Here is a 17,690-nt window from a genome sequence, read left to right as displayed (position 1 = left end):
TAATTATATTATAATGCTTAAAACGCAACGCAATATCACGCTCTGATGGGTTCCCTCGATGTCATGCGCGGCGGGGGTTGAGTTAGGCCTTTCAATAGTATTCCATTCGTTTTTCTCGGCCTTGGACCGTTTTATAACGAAAGAACGAATTAATTATATTTTTGTGGGATGACCTATTTCAAATGCCGGTTATTCTAGTTTATTTTGTGGTAATTCTGTATTCAAATGGAAATTTCCCGGAAAATCAATTTTTCAGGAGGAAACGTACAAATTTCTGATTATTCTGCGTAAAAAGTTTTTGACCCTTCGAGCTCTTCAAGAGGTGTCAGGCTGTCTCTTCATAGTCATGACAGAGTCAATGTAAAGAAATTTGGTTCTATTAAGTTAAAAAAAATAGATCAATTGTAAACTATTCGTGTATCGTCAAATTTGGAGAAAAACATTTTTTAGGCCTAAATAGGTTACTTAATTACTTAGTTACTTTATTTAAAAAAGTTAGAAATTAAAAAAAATTTTTGGAGGTAATTCCATTTTGGAAGGCGGGGACGCTCCAGGAACGATGTCTCTTGAGTTCATCCCTTCATTTCAACAACTGCTTGCTGTTCCGTTGATTGTTTTACATCGTTTTTGGTTAAAATATTGGACCTACGAGCATTATTATCTCTCTCTCATCAATATTTCCATTTTTTCGAATACCCTTATCAAACTAGAGTCGTAGGACTAATTTCTTTGCGAATAATTACGTTTAAAATCATAAAATCAAAATTTTTAAGGACTGCATTTCACGAACTTGTATCATATGACGGTGATTTAGGTCTCAAATGTTTTCAAACGACAATATTTCCCAATTAAAATAGTGAAGACAGATCCTGTAAGACGCATAAGTCTGGAACGATGTGCAAAAATGATAAAATGTAATAAAATTTTCCAAGTTTTTTCCCTCTCCTGGAAGTCGCATCGCGGTCTTTCGGAGTAGCAAATCTGGCCACCGATAATTGTAAAAAAATCTACCAAGCACATATATCCATGTGGTAAATACATAAGGTCCACGTTTAATGCATTTTGACTGGACTTTTAGTTGGAGACGGTTGATGCTTGGGAAATTAAATATGCCTATGGGTGAGTAGTGATTGGAAATGCGCAAGTTCAAGAAGTATGGGCTGACATAATCCGAGCAGTGTCTTGTCTCTGCGAGGACAGCTCAGATTAGATTAGAAGGTTAATAGAAGGATTAGAAATAGAAAAAGGAATATTATGAGGATTCATCACTCTCGCCGTCTCTTCTGTTTTGCCCTTTTACTCGACGAATTACCCATTTCCAACTCACGTTATCGTTTTCGAAATTGAAACAATATAAATTAGAGCTTTCGATCAGCATGTGTCTGCATTTAACGCATAAAAATTTGACATTTAATTTTGGATTAAAATGTTCGAATTTGATATTTAGGCTCAGGCATGAGAAGAATTTACATATGAACATCACATATGCCATTTCAAAACAATTTTATAATTTATAAATGGGTCAAATAAACGTAACGGAAAAAGCGGAGCGGTACAGCAAGAGCCATGGGTCCTAAAGAAATCGAAATGAAATTTTATCGCGGAATGTAATTGCTCCCTCACTCTTGGTGTATGGTTGACAATGTGTGTACATGCTACTCACATGGGGTAACTGTTGCCAGCAGTGGGGCAGAACAATTGGTGGAATCGCTTGATGCAAGGCACGCCTCGAATCACCTCTCCACGGATTTCCAGGCCCAAGGCAAGCGAGAGTGCCGTCCATAGAATCTGACGAGGGAAGAAAGAATTCAGGGTCAATGAGGTGAGTATTCATAGGCACACAAATCAAGGAAAGTGGATGATAATAGTTTTAAAAATGGCAAATAGTATAACATATGATAGGAATAAGTAAGAAAACTATCTTTCATACTACAAAGATTTTTACTAACAAATTATTGAACACTTCAAATTGAGACATAGTTAAAGTTTTCCACTTCCGTATGGCAGTCATTATTACCTGCTAAAATTATATTTTATGTTCCAATCAAAGGATTTGTGAGATTAATACGAGCTAAGATATTTATTCTCGCATAAAAATCCTTGAATTTTGGGATATGTCTTTTGATAAATTATATTCTCTCCTTGTACCTTCAGCTTCATTTCTTATTGATTACATTTCACCAGGATGTGTGGCGGATATTTACTTACAGAATATGAGCATTGAATTCCAATGGAAGATAATATTCTTCCGTAAATTTTACAGCGTGAAAGAATGTTTATTTTCAGAAGAGGCACTCTTGCACTTAGAAAACGAGAATAGTATTGAAAACATGTACATTATTCATTTTTAAAATTTTATTTTTAATAGATACGATGCTGCGATAAAATTAGGACTGTGGTCAGTACTTTTAGCTCGGAGATTGGTTTGGATGTGTGAGGGTGGAAGAAACGTCTGAGGCGTTAATTGCGTGCATTCCGGGTAATGAGGTCGCTTCCTTCTCCTGGACCACCTCGTACTTCGACGATCTTTCTTTGGGGTCGTCCAAAAGTTTCATCCGAAACTTGAACCCAAGAATTTTTTATTATATTGCCAAATTGTTTCAGGCGATATTTTGTGGAATATATTGCAAGACCTATTATGAAGACTTTTTGATCGTAAGGCTTCACCCACTAGGTTGAATACTCTAGTCAATAAAAGCTCCAGTATTGTGATACGTGGCCTCGATCACCTACGATTGTTTTGGGACTACATACTACTCATACAAATAATATCCTGAAAAAATAATTATACACATTGAAACACAGTAGACACACGTGTTCCTGAAGCTCATGCTCATGAAGTTGCAGTTGTGGCAAGAAAAAATTAACGCCAATCGCTGTAACGCTTAAAATCACGTCAAAGTTACGGATCGGTGTTTGCTTGCGGGAAATGGTAATCTCTCAGCCTCTCAATCGGAAACCCTTCGCAAAGAGGTGCACAGAAACACGCCTTCAACTTGTCCTTGCAAAGCATTCCTACGAGTTGAGGCCGTGATTGCGGGTACTTAGGAAGGGTTTTCGGTAGAAAGGCTGTGGTTGGTCAACTGCTATGCGAACTATCCTGCGAACCAACTCAGTAAATCGACCCTTTGAGTTATAAACGTTGCGATCACATGAGCTTATCTTTTCGCGCCCGAGGAGAGCCGGAAATTGGATCCCACGGTGCTCACGAAAAGGCCTCAAGTTCTTTAAATTCAGCGAGGACGTGACTTCATCCTTGACACCTTCGAAAAGGGAAGAATACCGTCAGCTCTCTTCGTTGTCATCATTTCCCGATGTGGAGCATGATTGCGTCACGTGAAGCAACTACGATCTAATTATCCTCTCACGGTGACTTCATCCACCGATAATGATTCCCGGCGATGCCTTTGAAGGCCTGAGGCAGCCCTAGACAATGATCGCGGGCTCTTGGTATGTGGATAGGGGATTTTCACCAATGAAACACGCTACCAATGCGAAAGATCATGCGACGAGAATTGAAGCAATTAACGACTTTTCACATGTTGACTATTCATAAAATCATATTTAAAAAATTGAAACCTTTTTACTCTTTGAGTTGCCAACATTATTATTTAACTCTTCAGGTTACCCTGTATATGATACACCAACTTTCATAAGTTCAACAGATTCAGGCTCCATTTGGTGGAAGTTAGACATATTTAAATAAAAAAAAAGATCGCATCACTTTTCCATAAAATGTGGAAAAGTGCTACGATATTTTATTTATTTAAATGTACCAACTTTCGTTGGGTTTATTTAGTTCACTCCTTTATGATTCGGGGAAAAACGAATTCCCATATTTATCCGTTCGGCAAAATATCTCTCTTAATTTATCGCTTCTGTCGGACCCGGAAATATAGTGGGGGTCTTATATTATGTTCTCCGTGTCGCTCTTAAATATATCTATTGTCAATTGTTCAAGCAATCTAAGGCTAGCGCGCAGCCTCCGAGTCTCCAGCGGCTCCCAGCCTAATTCGCTCAACATCTGGGTAACGCTGCCTGTACGCCCGTAGCAGTTTTTGACGAACCGCGCAGCATTCCTTTGTATTTTATTCAGTTCGCGGATTCAGTCTTTCTGCACCGGGTCCCATACGCTAGCTGCATATTGAAGGTGCGGTCGGACGAGTGCGAAATAGCCCACCCACTCACACCCACCCTTTGGCTCCGATACATAGACGACATCTTCCTTCTATGGCCACATGGCATGGAATCCTTAATCCCTCAAATCGTTTTTCTCCCTAAACTTTACATCCTATTTCTCGTCCACTCGTGTCACATTCATTGATGTGGACATTTTTCTCACTAACAGTATATTTCACATCTCTGTACACATAAAAAGCAGTAATAAACGGCAAAATTTGCATAAAAAAAGCTGTCATCCGGCACATAGCAAACTCTCCCTCCCTTTCTCTCTATCCATCCGTGGTCACAGAATATGCAATCATCTGGACTCTCTAAACAGATTTCTTTCCAATTAACACCGCGATCTCCAGAGAAGGGGTTACTCGGAATTCCTCATTCGACACAAAATCCGAAAAAAACCATACGTCTCGTAATAACAAGGGGGGGGACAATTCCTCTCAGTCTCTGTCCCTTTGCACAACCTTTTCCGGGCGTGGACGTACTGCGTAGGACTCTAGAAGTCCTTTTTCCCGTTTTTCCGTCCCCTCGGACAAGACAACCACAACTAGATTTTTCCCGCGATGCCATTCACTTGTCTTTAAAAGACCACCAAATCTGGCCAGCATCTTTAAAAAATACTAAACCATTGTCCAAACATAATATACCTATTTAACCCCAGCCCTCACCCTGCAACCGTGCAAGATGCAAACCTTGTCGCATCCTCATTATCAAACCCCTTCCCGATCAATTCTTCGCCTTCCCTCGCTCCTCAGTGTCTGACATTTCTTGCACGACAAAAAATTTGTATATTTATTACTGTACCAGAAGTGCCCCGCTTTTTACATCGGCCTATCCACCACCCCCCTGTGCATGCGAATGAATAGGCATCGCTCCTCCTGCAATAGCGTATGGAATAGAAAAAGGACAAGGACAACGGTGCTGTGGTAGATGGATATATATATATATATATATATATATATATATATATATATATATATATATATATATATATATATATATATAAATCTTTTGTCTACTCCTTATATCTTCTCTCTCTCCTCGCCCGTCATGTCTATCACTTCGTCGTTCCTCCTCCTCTCCGTCCACTTCACCTTCTCCATTCATTTGCAAAGTCTCATCTCGAACGCCTACATTCTTATATATTAGATTAGACCATATGCCTGTATCTCAAATTTGAACATTTCACCTAATAATAACTATATTAGTATCAGATAATAAAAAAATTGTTTAATGCCCAAACCATAGCGTAAAATTGGCGAGATATTAGTACCGAATTTGGAGGGGGCGATCGAGAGCTAAGGTCATTTGAAAATGTCATCATATAATTTTGAAACGAGTGAGTTGTCGCGAATATGACAAAATACGACCAGTCGAGAATGAGTGATACGTCACATTAATGCTTAAAGCGGGCTTTAGAGGAGGTTCCGAAGAGAATGGCACTCCGACGTCGTCTCCCGCAAGAAGCTCGAGAACCGATCCTCACGTGTACGATGGACATTTTTCTATAGGGCATTCCACTGCTGTTGTTGTCCTTTTTTCCATATCTGTTAGTCATTCAACCAGGCATTCACGAACAAATGGCGAGCCGTTGCGACATAGCTGAGTTTTCCACAAGGTGACAACCAAGTTATACGGAAGGGCCTTAATTTAGTTGGTAATGACACGCTAGGATAGGGTCACGTTCATTAAATAGCGTTCATTAAATTATCCCTCGTGGGAAACTTGAGCAGCCAAGGCTTAAGCTAACAAAAAATCATTTCATCGTTAAATTACTCGCAAGAAGATTGAAATAAGTATGGACAGCATTAAGAAAACCACTGCACTCACCCGCAATTAATAATTTTCTGTTCTTTGAAACTAAAGTTATGTTACTCACCGAATGAAATGATACCACTAAATTACTCCGATTAGGTTTTTCAGTTATCCCGTTGAGGAAGACATTAAAATTTACTTCTTCCCTCGATTTTAGAATTAAGTGCGGTTATAAAAAAAAGTGTGATGCATGACCGTCGTAGAGTTTCATCCTTAAATTAATGTCTGAGCGAGCTTCATTTTCGTCTCGCTTGAGGCATTCAACAGCTTGGATTTCATTAGTCTATCTGTAACTGGTATAGGGAGATTTTTTACTGTTCCGAAAATCAGGAGAATTATCTTTGGAATAGACATGTGATCAGTGGGGGAATACTGAGTGCATTCAACCACGCTGTGGCACTGCCACGACCCTCTAGATAAGTCCACGTCAGTGTACTGGGGCCTGATTCTGGTTCTTTCTGGCTACAGCCAACGCGAATTGTAGAAAAGTTTGTCGAACGGTGACTGAATTCGCATTCTCATATTCATTCGCTAGCTATTTCGCCATAAAAGTTTCGCTTTGTCCCTCTGGCGACGAAAAAGTTATTCTCGTTCTGTCTGGCGAGCATATAGCGAATGTAAGCATTCGCCAAGAGCGAATTTCACTAGCGACGACAGTGAAGTCGCTAAAGCGCCTTTGCGAAAGAACGACTCGTAATTTAATTACATCTATACAACATTATTATGTAATATTTTTTTATCCCATTGAATTTAATTGTTATTAAAATGCTTGGCATATAACCTGTGTGTTTTTTTTACTCTTCTTGTCGTTCTACGTAATTATATAGATGGAATTAAAAGTGGGTATGCATTTGAATGAACCGCGAAGCTTTTTTCAGGCAAGCTTATTGTTTTATAGTGGAAGTGCTGTTATTCTGAGCTTATAATTGTGTTGGATTGCCTGAGAAAACTTGTTGTTTCGGTTCTTATGCTCGTGAACATTTCATCGGAAACAATGAGAAAGAGACTGACGGGAGTTTTGTCATTTAAGAGAAGGTAATATAGTAATTGAAATAGTGGTGTAGTGGATAGCATGACTTTCTACCAATCGGAAGGATATAAGGTCGATTCCTGCCATAGTTGCTTTTTTTCTCTCTACCACAAGAAAAAGTTTCGCATACTATGCTTTTCATCTTCTGAGGTAAGTCACTTGAAGTTGTCAAAATATTTGAAATATACAGGAAAATCTCTCATCGGCTGTTCAGCTCTCATAAAGACTCACTGAATTTCATTAGGCTTTACATTTACGTCCGGCAGAGTTCTAGGCAGCATAGAATGTGTAGTACACTGTTTTGCCGCCTTTGATATTCATCCAACATCAGCAAATTATATTAATATGAGAATATTTGACTGCAATCCTTGCCTATTATTCGCTATAATCTTATTCTTGCCTTACACAAGTTCCTTAGCATACAATAAGCTGCTTGTCATTTGCTTCCGTAATAAAACCATAAGAAACAGATAACTCTCTTATTTTGTGCCATCTGGGTCAGGTTAAAATAGAAAATATTAACCCATAAGTTTTACCGGGGTGACTTTTGGACTCAATACGAAAAAGATGAAAAACAAAGAGAACGGTTTTGCGTTCAATTACGGAAAACGACTAGTGAATAAGCAATATTGTTCAACAATACTTAATGTAGCAATTTGATAGTCTCACGCAATGAACAAAACATGATATAATACTCGTATATTTAAGGAATATGATTTGAACTTACCATGAGCTTACGAACGTGCTTCGCGCTCTTCAATTGTTTCGGACTGCGGAGGCAGTGTGTTGATCGCTGAAATTATCTTGAGCCCATTGCCATTGCCGGACATTTCAGAACAACAATAGGGTGGTTTCTTATTATTTTTCTATTGCCTAAATCGAAAGATTATAACTCCTGGAGTGCGCATTTCACGCTCTCAGATTTTCGAATGACGATATCTATTTTTCGCGATTAAACGAAAAGTGGAAATTTTCAAGCGCGCGAAAACGCGACATCTAAGTAGGAATGATGGTAAAAAGTCCGTGTGACGTATTTCTGGTTCCCCCTGCCGCCTTGTGAGGTGACCTTGGGGCGAGGCTTGAGCGCTGATACGTCGCAGGATGCTAGCAGGTAGCTGAGTATCCTGCTAGCTGGTAGAGATTGGCTTAAATAAGGATTATTATTCCCCTATCAAACGAAGGAAACTTTCCGAACTTAGGTATTTTTAATAAGTGATTATTAAGATATGTTTCCCTGAGCTCAGTGCCTAATGCATGCATTGGTAATCTCAGACGATGTAAAACTCCCATGTACTACTATAGAAAGTAGGTCATTTTTATAATTTCACATCATGTTGATATCTTTGAACGTAGGTTTTCGCAGCGAGGGGCATCGTTGCTAGCGGCTTTGCAGCTGCGTGTTGCGCTTTGTCGTGCAAGCTTTCGCGTCCGTTACAGGGCGCATCATCAGGCGATGAAGCCAGCAGTGCTTAATTTCGCCCGTAATTGCGTTCGGGCACCTCTCAGGGAAAAGTGGGTATTATAATTCGGCGCTGCGCCGGCAGTTTTAAAAATGTCGCCGTTTTTTATATTTGGTATAACGTGATTACGCACGGTAACTTTAATTACAAGTTTTGAAAAATCGAAAGTTTTAGGGGGGGCCTATATTTGAAAATCATGTTTGGATTAAATGTGTGGGTAAGCGTTCCAACATTTTCAAAATGAAGCACTGATTGCTAGAGTGCTGACTTCCCACCTAGTGGGCTGGGGTTCAAATCCCGGTGGTGGCAGAAAATCCTCCACCTATGCCTGCTTAGGTGCTTACTCAGTGGAGGACATTTCGAGCGCAGCACTCCGTCTGTCGGATGGGACGTTAAGTCATCGGCGCCTTTGGTTTACAGCAGGGTAACTAACACCTACGCCGGCTTTGCCTCCACCCTAACTCCTTAACCACCATGGCGGAAATGACCACAGCTGTCGATCGCCTCTCCCAATGACCCTACCATGCGGTTTTTAACTCTCCACAATGTGATATAGTTTGAAGTATAAATTGACCCATTATTTTCCGTCGCTTACTTCTAAAGACATTCGCTACGAAATATTGGCTCGGATGAATAAAAGTGAGCAAATGCTTATGCTCATTGGATTTGGAGCATTTGCTTCAGTTTGTATGAATAAAAATCGGGAGCATAAGCATTTGCTCAGCTCTGTCGGCGGCGCGTGAGCAAATGCTCACTTTAATTGCGGAGCATAAGCAAATGCTCAATTTTCAAGCATTTTGTATGAATAAAGTGGAGCAATTGCTTCAGAGAGTGAGCAAATGCTCAGAAATTAATGCATCTCCTCCGGACTGGATGCATCAAGGAAGTTTTTCATGATTAAGGGAATTATTCGTTGCGTATGGCTATATAATGGCTACAAATCTGTTTTTATCGATCAGACAGTGATTTTTAAGCATGAACAACTATGATTTCGGTGGAAATCTACGAAAATGCAAAAGGTGCTCTTTCGTCCGAGAAACGCATTCAAACTTTCTGAAATGTTAATAATGCCCAGATTTTCACTAACAGAGAGATAGGAAACAAGTTGACAAACACCATACAGCCTTTTTAAGGACTATGCTCAAAATACAGGGTTATTGTAAAAGAATGATGTGGTTCCAGTAATTTATTGGAATATAGTAGGGATATGCTGACAGAGATTTTTCAGAGGCTGCCCGATCCCTGCATGAAAGCCTTGAGGAGGGCAATTCAAGTGCAGCAATCCGCCCGTCAGATAGGAAGTTAAGCCTTGGTCCCTATGGTGCCTTTTGCTAGTAGTAGGCCAATGTCGACGCCAGGTTTCTCTCTTCCCAAGTGACTATGGGCGCACATATTGAAATTTATTAATTATGCACAAAAATGATTAAGGTGGTAAGGTCAGAAATTAAAAAACGTAAACTGTAAGTAATTCGGTTTTCAATACAACATATTTTTATGATAACCCTGCATTATGGAGGATATTATTATTATTGAGCCCAAATAATGTCTGTCCTCTGTCCATCCTTCCGTAATAATTCCCAGAAAATAGATCGGAATCTAGACCATCAAGATCTGTAAATAAACTAATAACGGGAGATAGATACTAGTTTTTTTAGCGCCACAAACATTAGAAACGTTAGGACTAAAATTCATATAAATGGATACGTAAAAAGCTTTACGTAATTTTATAGTCGGATGCTGCTTGTGATAGAAAATTTCTCTCAGCATTGTGGACGCCAATGGCCTGGTTAGTGGTAGATGGGTTTATGATGGAGCTTCGCTGCATACAGCGCGAGCCAAAATTCCATTAGTCGACGTTCATTTCTTTCAGCAGTTGGTCCTCAAAATAATTTTTTCTGGAATTTCTTAGTTTAAAAAAATTGGAAACGAAATCCATAATGGTCTTTGTGTTCCCCAAACTTAAGTATATGTCGGCATTTTCTTTACTTCTGTATTTTTGAGATATAGTTATGCGTTGTTTTCTACCGTATGAACATAATTTATGCAACTAGCGCACACGCCTACCGATTTTGATTTACTAGTACATTTTCCATTACGAAGGCCTCGTTTTAAAAACTCTTCAGTGAATATTTTAGATAAACCATGGCAGTGGGATTGGTGGATCTCAAAATTGTCCTCCTCTACACATTGGAATAATCCAAAAAAGGTAAAATAATTTACGCTTTCGTATAACAGAACCGGCAATTTCGCCCATTAAGCAGCATCTACGTAACACTTCAGTAGCCTAGGCTTCATCTTCTCCTATACAACCTTCCTTTTTTTAGACCAGGCTTTAATAATCCACGGCCCGTGCATGTCCCTTGGCGCAATTTCGAAGTGGCCCGCAAAACGATTAAAAGCAATTAATTTTACTTTATAGATAGTGCCAAGTAAGAGTCATCATCATCAGTGATTATTGTCCTTAGACAGGTTTCCACTGGACTTCTCTCCATCTTTCTCTATCCTGAGCATCCTCCTTTAGGTCTTTGTATTTTCTTCCTCTTCTTATATCATCCAACATTCCCATCCTCCTTCTTCCTCTTCCTCTCTTTCCTTCTATCTTCCCTTCTATTATTCTCCGTTACAAACAATTCCTTCTTAATATATGCCCTAACCAAGTTGCCTTCCTCTTATGAATCATATGTATTAATTTTCTTTCCTCGCCTATTCTTCTTAGAACTTCCTCATTCTTCACTCTGTCAGTCCACTTCACTTTCAACATTCGTCTCCATACCCACATTTCAAAACTTTCTAAATATCTCTCCTCCTTCTTTTTAACAGTCCATGATTCACATCCGTACAACACTACACTCCACACAAAACATTTCATAAACCTCTTCCTCATCTCTATTGGAATTCTTTTTGCTGTTAACAATGCTTTTACCTTTCCATACGCTCCTTTACCTATTGATATCCTTCTTCTTATTTCCTCAGTACAACTTCCATTCCATCTTACCAGACTTCCCAAATATTGGAAAGTCTGTACTTGCTGTATGATATTTCCTTCTAAGGATATACAAACACAACCTTCTTTTCTGCTGATTCTCATCACCTTGGTTTTATTTATGTTTAAGTTCATTCCAAATTCCCTCCCCACATCCATTATATCATCCATCACTTGTTGTAAATCTTCTTCACTTTCTGCCAGCACTGCCTGATCATCTGCATATTTAATTGTTTTTATTCTTTCTCCTCCTATTACAACTCCTCTAGCTTTTTCTAAAGCTTTCTCCATCATTTTTTCTGCATAAACATTGAAGAGCTCTGGAGAAAGGCAGCACCCTTGCCTCACTCCTCTTCCTATGCCAATTTCTTCTGTTTCATCATCTCCAATTTTTATAACTACTACCTGCCTACAATACATCTCCTTTATTAATCTCCTATCTTTCCAATCAATGCCAATGTCTTTCAAAATTTTCAATAACACATTCCAATTAACCTTATCAAATGCCTTTTCCCAATCAATAAAGCAAATGTACAAATCTCTATTCACTTCCATCATTCTTTCTCCTATCATCCTCAAGCATCCTATTGCATCACGAGTCCCTTTACCCTTTCTAAATCCAAATTGATCTTCTCCCATATTTTCTTTAATTCTTCCTTCGATTCTTTTTAATATAATCCTTGTAATTACTTTGGTAACATGGCATATAAGACTAATTGTCCTATAGTCTTTACATTCTTTGGCATTACATTTCTTTGGTATTGGTATTAGAATAGTTTTAAGTAGATCATCAGGCCAGCTCCCGGTATCATATATCCTATTGATTAAATTTGTTAATCGACTCATTGCATTGTTACCTAGGTTCTTTAATGCTTCTGATGGTATTCTATCGCATCCCATTGCTTTCCTTTCCTTGAGATCCTTGATTGCCTTTTCCACTTCTCTTCTCAGTATGTTTGGTCCTCTATTCACCTCTTCACATTCCCATTCCTCTTCCAGCTCCATCTCAGAATGATCGTCTTTACTATCATATAGTTCTTTCACATATTCTTTCCATATGTTTTTGTTTTCCTCAACACCTGTTGTTATCTTTCCGTATTTATTTAACATTCCTTGTTTACTTATTTTCTTTAGCTCTCTTATTGTGAACTTTTTAGCTGTTTTATACATTTCTTCCAATCTCCCTTGTTCTTCTAGGACTTCCATCTTTTCGCATTCTCTCTCCATCCACTCCTCTCTTGCCTTATCAGTTAATCTTCGTAGTTCATTGTTAAGTTTCCTATATTGCCCTTTTCCTTCTTCAGTGTGAACATTTTTCCACTTTCTCCTTTCCTCCATTTTATCTATCATGCTCTGAGTGATCCATTCCTTCCTATTTCTTTCCTTTTGTACAACACCAACTTCCTCTTCTAAGACTTCCCATATTACATCCCTAATGTTATTCCATTCCTCTGATACCTCATTACTTTGTCTTACATCTTCCAATTTTTTCTCAACATTTTTATTATATGCTTCATTCTTCTCATTTTTCAGCTTTATTACATCCCATTTCCTTATCAACCTCCCTTTCTTAACAAGCTTCAATCGTGTTCTTATATCAGTAACTAGAAGATTGTGGTCAGAGTCAGCATCTGCTCCTGGGTAGGTTTTTGCCATTTTAACACTATTCTTAAACCTTTGATTGACAATAATAAAATCTATCTGATATCTTGAAATATCTCCAGGTGCTTTCCACGTGTACAACCTTCTTTTATGATTTTTAAACCAAGTATTTGCAATCCATAACTCCAAGCGCTCACAAAAATTTATCAATTTTTCTCCTCTTTCATTTCTACTTCCAAGTCCATAATCTCCAACTACATTCGTCCTTCTTCCATTCCCCACTACACTGTTCCAATCTCCCATCATTATAGTTCTTACTTTGCCTTTTCCATTTTCTTCATATATTTCCTCTATTTGCTCATATATCCGTTCAATCTCTTCTTCTTCTGCATCTGATGTTGGCTAGTACACTTGGATAATTAATGTATCTACTGGCTCACTCAGTATCTTGATAGCCACTACTCTATCGCTTACTGGCATAACTTTAGTTATATTCCTCTCCAAATTCTTTCTGTATATCAACCCGACTCCATTTTCCTTAGATTCCCCTCCCTTATAAATAATCTTATAATCTCCTGAATCAAATTCTCCTTCTCCTTCCCATCTTACTTCACTTAATCCTAGAATACTGATGTTGTGTCTCACCATTTCTTTCTTCACATTTTCCAACTTCCCTTTCCTATTCATTGTTCTGACATTCCATGTTCCTATTCTCAATGCTGATGTTACCTTTCCCTTCTTCTTTCTCTTCTCTTTCAAACCACACAGTTCTCCTGGGATAGTGCCCACCTGGAGATCCGAATGTGGGCATATTACTCCGGAATATTTCTTATTCTCAGGAATCACCATGCTTTCATTGTAGTCCAGTGGGACTAGGGATACCGTAAGGGTATGTATATGCAAGTAAGAGTATGGATTCCTTAAATTAAGTACACCAATATTTACTTATAAAAGTGACCTGAGAAGGCTGTTAATTGCACCCCGTATTGCCATACTTACTTAAGCCAGCAGTCTGTGCGTTGAGTATGTGCGTGCGAGTTTTTTTTCCTACCCCTACTTTCTATGAAAAGATGGAAAACCTGCTGGGCATGAAATACCATGGGGCCGCCATAATCTTGCACACATCGTAATAATCACTATGCTCACTACAGTAGTTAATAATTTGTACATAATAAATATAAATTAAAATAACCTTCGACCATCCCTTCACGCAGTTCAGAAAACTACAAATACATATGCTACTTAATGAAATGTGAATAGTGCGGTTTCCTGCTCCAGATATTAGAATATAAAAATTGAAACGACTGAAAAACAGGAATACTCCAATGCCAAAAGTAAGTTTTTTTGTGAGCAAATTATCAAGTTTTATTTTCATTTGAATGTGGCAGACTCTGTTGCCTATTCACTTTCTATTGCGCACGTCAAAGTTTTCTCCAAACAAGCACAAACGTATAAGGTTGCACTAATAGCAATAGTAAATAAGTGCGAGTGACCAATGTGTGTACCGCATGAAATGACCTGTTGTAGCATTAAAGTCGACAATAGGAGAAAAATAACTCAAGTGCTCGAAAAGAATAAGAACAACTACTTCTTTTAAATTCCTAATATTATCTTATTTACCCACAAAACTCATGAAAATCTGCTAATTTACTCTACCCATCTAAATCTTCGATCGATTTAGAATCACTGCCATAAAAAATACACGTTACCACAAAATATGTGCAAATAACTGTGGACTAATATAATTGACTCTAGAGTCCGACTCATAATTACGTACCCGTGTAATGACGGAAAGGCTATTTTTGAGTATAAATAGCAGAAATGAGTTGTTAAATGCATACTGAAGTGCCGTTTGTAGACGAGGCAGTTGTAGCAAAGCAGGGGAAGTCGGTCGGTAGCGAGCGCGCCGTGTGCAAAATGTTGAGCAAAAGGTATTTAAACTGAAGCATTTGCTCCGGAGTATAAGGTAGAGCTTATTCATACCAAATGGAGCAAATGCTTATGCTCTTACCTTTTGCTCAAAGCAAATGCTCATGCTCCAAGCTTATGCTCATGAGCATTTGCTCAACTTTTATTCATCCGGCCCATTGACAGCCTAAACCTTTTAGCAGAAAAATTGATGACAGAGTCACGAGCTTATTCTGAGCGTGCCTCCGATATTCTCCTTGGGAATTGTAACAGCTGCAGCTGCCGTGCACGAGGAATTGCCATTCAGTTCAGTTGCTTATTGGCTGCATCGATGTTTTTCCCAGAGTTCACCTCTCAATTCCATAATATATACATGTGAGTTTTCACTCCGAGATGTCTTCTTCCACGTTTCAAAGTTAGAATCGGCAAAGCACGAATGCGGAGCAAATCAATACCACACTGTGCGTTTTAATGTTTCGCGGAAAAATTCCTGTTACCTAATTCAAAATGCAGCAAACACCACGCTAATAAGTTCGGATAATTTCTTCCTATTTTTTTATTTTAACCGGCATAAGGAATATTAATTTCGTCGTAACTAATGTTCCATTCTTCGTTGAATGAATTGTGCGCGAGGATGAGGCCGCTGAGTGGGTGGGCCGGAAGAAAAGTCTTCCTCATCTCACCGCTCGCTGTTGTCTCAGCGATTGGTGTCCGAGGAAGGCTTTGGGCACACGGGGATCCGTCCATCTTCAGGGCTTTCTATCATGGCATTGGACCTAAAGGGTTCGTCCTGATCTGCGTGGCACTGAAGACTCGTATCCCAAAGCCTCAGTCCTCATTCGACCTCGGTGGTTTCAGGCCTCAGACTCAACTTGAGTTTGAGTTCTCAAATTTGCGTATTTTTACTTCAGCACAACGTAATTGAGGTTGGGTAATGGTGGTAACGTTCTTAGGGAAAATTGAAAAGAAATTTCATTTACTTTAACTCTCGTTACTCATGGTCTTCCGCTCATGGAGTACAACATCACGCCTGAAAGTATTTTTACCAGAGATATTTCATATGCGCGAGGCGATGATGGCGGACATCTTGGAACTTGGCATTCAGTTTGAGTTGGAACTTGACCTCACAGTAGTGTATAGTCTGAGCGAGATTTGGGTCTCAAGTGAGATCTCCTAATGCCAACGAGGCCACCGAGTCGAGTTTGAGTCAAGATCTAGATCTGAGTAACGTTTTTGAAAACGTAACGACTTACATTCTAGTCCGATCGGGTTCGTTCTCTTCTAAGTGGACCCCCCGTCGATTCCTCTGGAGTGAGCGGCCTCAATACAAGGGAAAATTTAAACACTTCCCCCACCATTAAGCCCTCTGCATTCACGGAATTAATTTCATGAAATCACCATGCCACTTATAAAATACCGTAGAAAAACGCCATTTCCTCGAAATTAAGCACATTGTAATAAACTATTAGATCAATTATGGTAGCAGCAAGAAAATAGAATTGAAAAATTTAGTGACAGTAATGGAATGGCTCAAGATTTAAAAAAAGCATAGAACGTTTAGTTTGAATTCAATATTGAGCCATTGTGACATTGAAAAAAATGTTACCATCGGATGATATTTCTGCAATTTCTGAGATAGGTCGCATATGTTTTTTTGATTAATGTCGCTCTGGTGGGGACTACCGCTGGTCAGTCCCACTGATGAGGGTTCACTCTCGACTCCGAGCCTAATCCGACCCTCTCCTGAGGACTCGAGGTCGCGAGGGAGGGACCCAAAACACCGGGAGGGCCCCCACCCATCTGGGCCACGTGTACTACAGTTTTCATTTTATAGTTCCTCTAATGCTATCAACAACTTATGGCCTTTATAGTCTTCTTGATCACACCAGAAACACGGGCGTTTTTGATCGTCTTTCTACGATGTTTTCAAGAATTTTGTCTAATCTGCGGTAGAAGCCCCCTTTTGACTTGGCTACGCTGCAGCCATCAACTTTGGGGTGGGATAGGCTCTCGGGCCCAAAGAACTCGAAGCTCAAGAAACAAAGCAAACCCTGTTCTGACCGGGGATTTGGATTACACTTGCACATTTATGCAAAGGATAAATTTGCCAACTACTCTTGCAGGCATGATGAGAAGGCATAAGAAAAAAGGAAAATTTCTGAAACATGAATTAAGGAGTACATAAGTCAGCAGGTTACACAAAATTTCAACTAACTTATTAGTAAGTTCTACATCTACACCTATGTAATACCATGGTGCTTGGCTGCGGGTGACCAATCTTCAACATGCAGCATGCAAGAGGACCGCCGCATGCACAACATATGCAAAGACATAACTTGCCAATTATTAGTGACTTCTATAGCAAATCCAAGCAAATTTAGAACTAAGGAAAAAACAGAACATGCAGTGAGTCGTCCTGGCGAGTGACGCCAATAATTCTATTACTTGAGCCACCGTTGCTATCCTTAACAGTACGAGGGAAGAATATCGTTTTAAATCTCTCTGTTTTGCAGTTTATTTCTTTTAGTTTATTCTCGTGATCACGTGATAGTGCGTCGGTAAACGCAGAAGGTTTCACGTCGTTTGAGAAAACATTTTTTGCTACGCGTATTAGGGAATTTGCGTGCCATTGGTTGGGTGGAATGGCCGCAGAAGGCCCATCCGCCCACACTCGAACGTTGCTATACATGGGCGAACTCACGCTTGAGAGTGA

The 17,690-nt window shown here is 39.3% G+C and overlaps 1 protein-coding gene across 1 annotated transcript in view; it reads right to left on the bottom strand.

The window, feature by feature from the left end:
• LOC124170886 (protein spaetzle 3) overlaps nucleotides 1-17,690 on the bottom strand; it is a 192,533-nt gene that overhangs the window by 56,386 nt on the left and 118,457 nt on the right. The window contains exon 2 of the mRNA XM_046549915.1: nucleotides 1,664-1,788. Coding sequence (XP_046405871.1) covers nucleotides 1,664-1,788 — 125 coding nt within the window. The remainder of the gene's footprint in view (nucleotides 1-1,663; nucleotides 1,789-17,690) is intronic.

Source organism: Ischnura elegans, chromosome X (assembly GCF_921293095.1).
Source record: "Ischnura elegans chromosome X, ioIscEleg1.1, whole genome shotgun sequence".
Lineage (NCBI taxonomy): Eukaryota > Metazoa > Arthropoda > Insecta > Odonata > Coenagrionidae > Ischnura > Ischnura elegans.
This window is presented reverse-complemented; position numbering and strand designations above follow the sequence as displayed.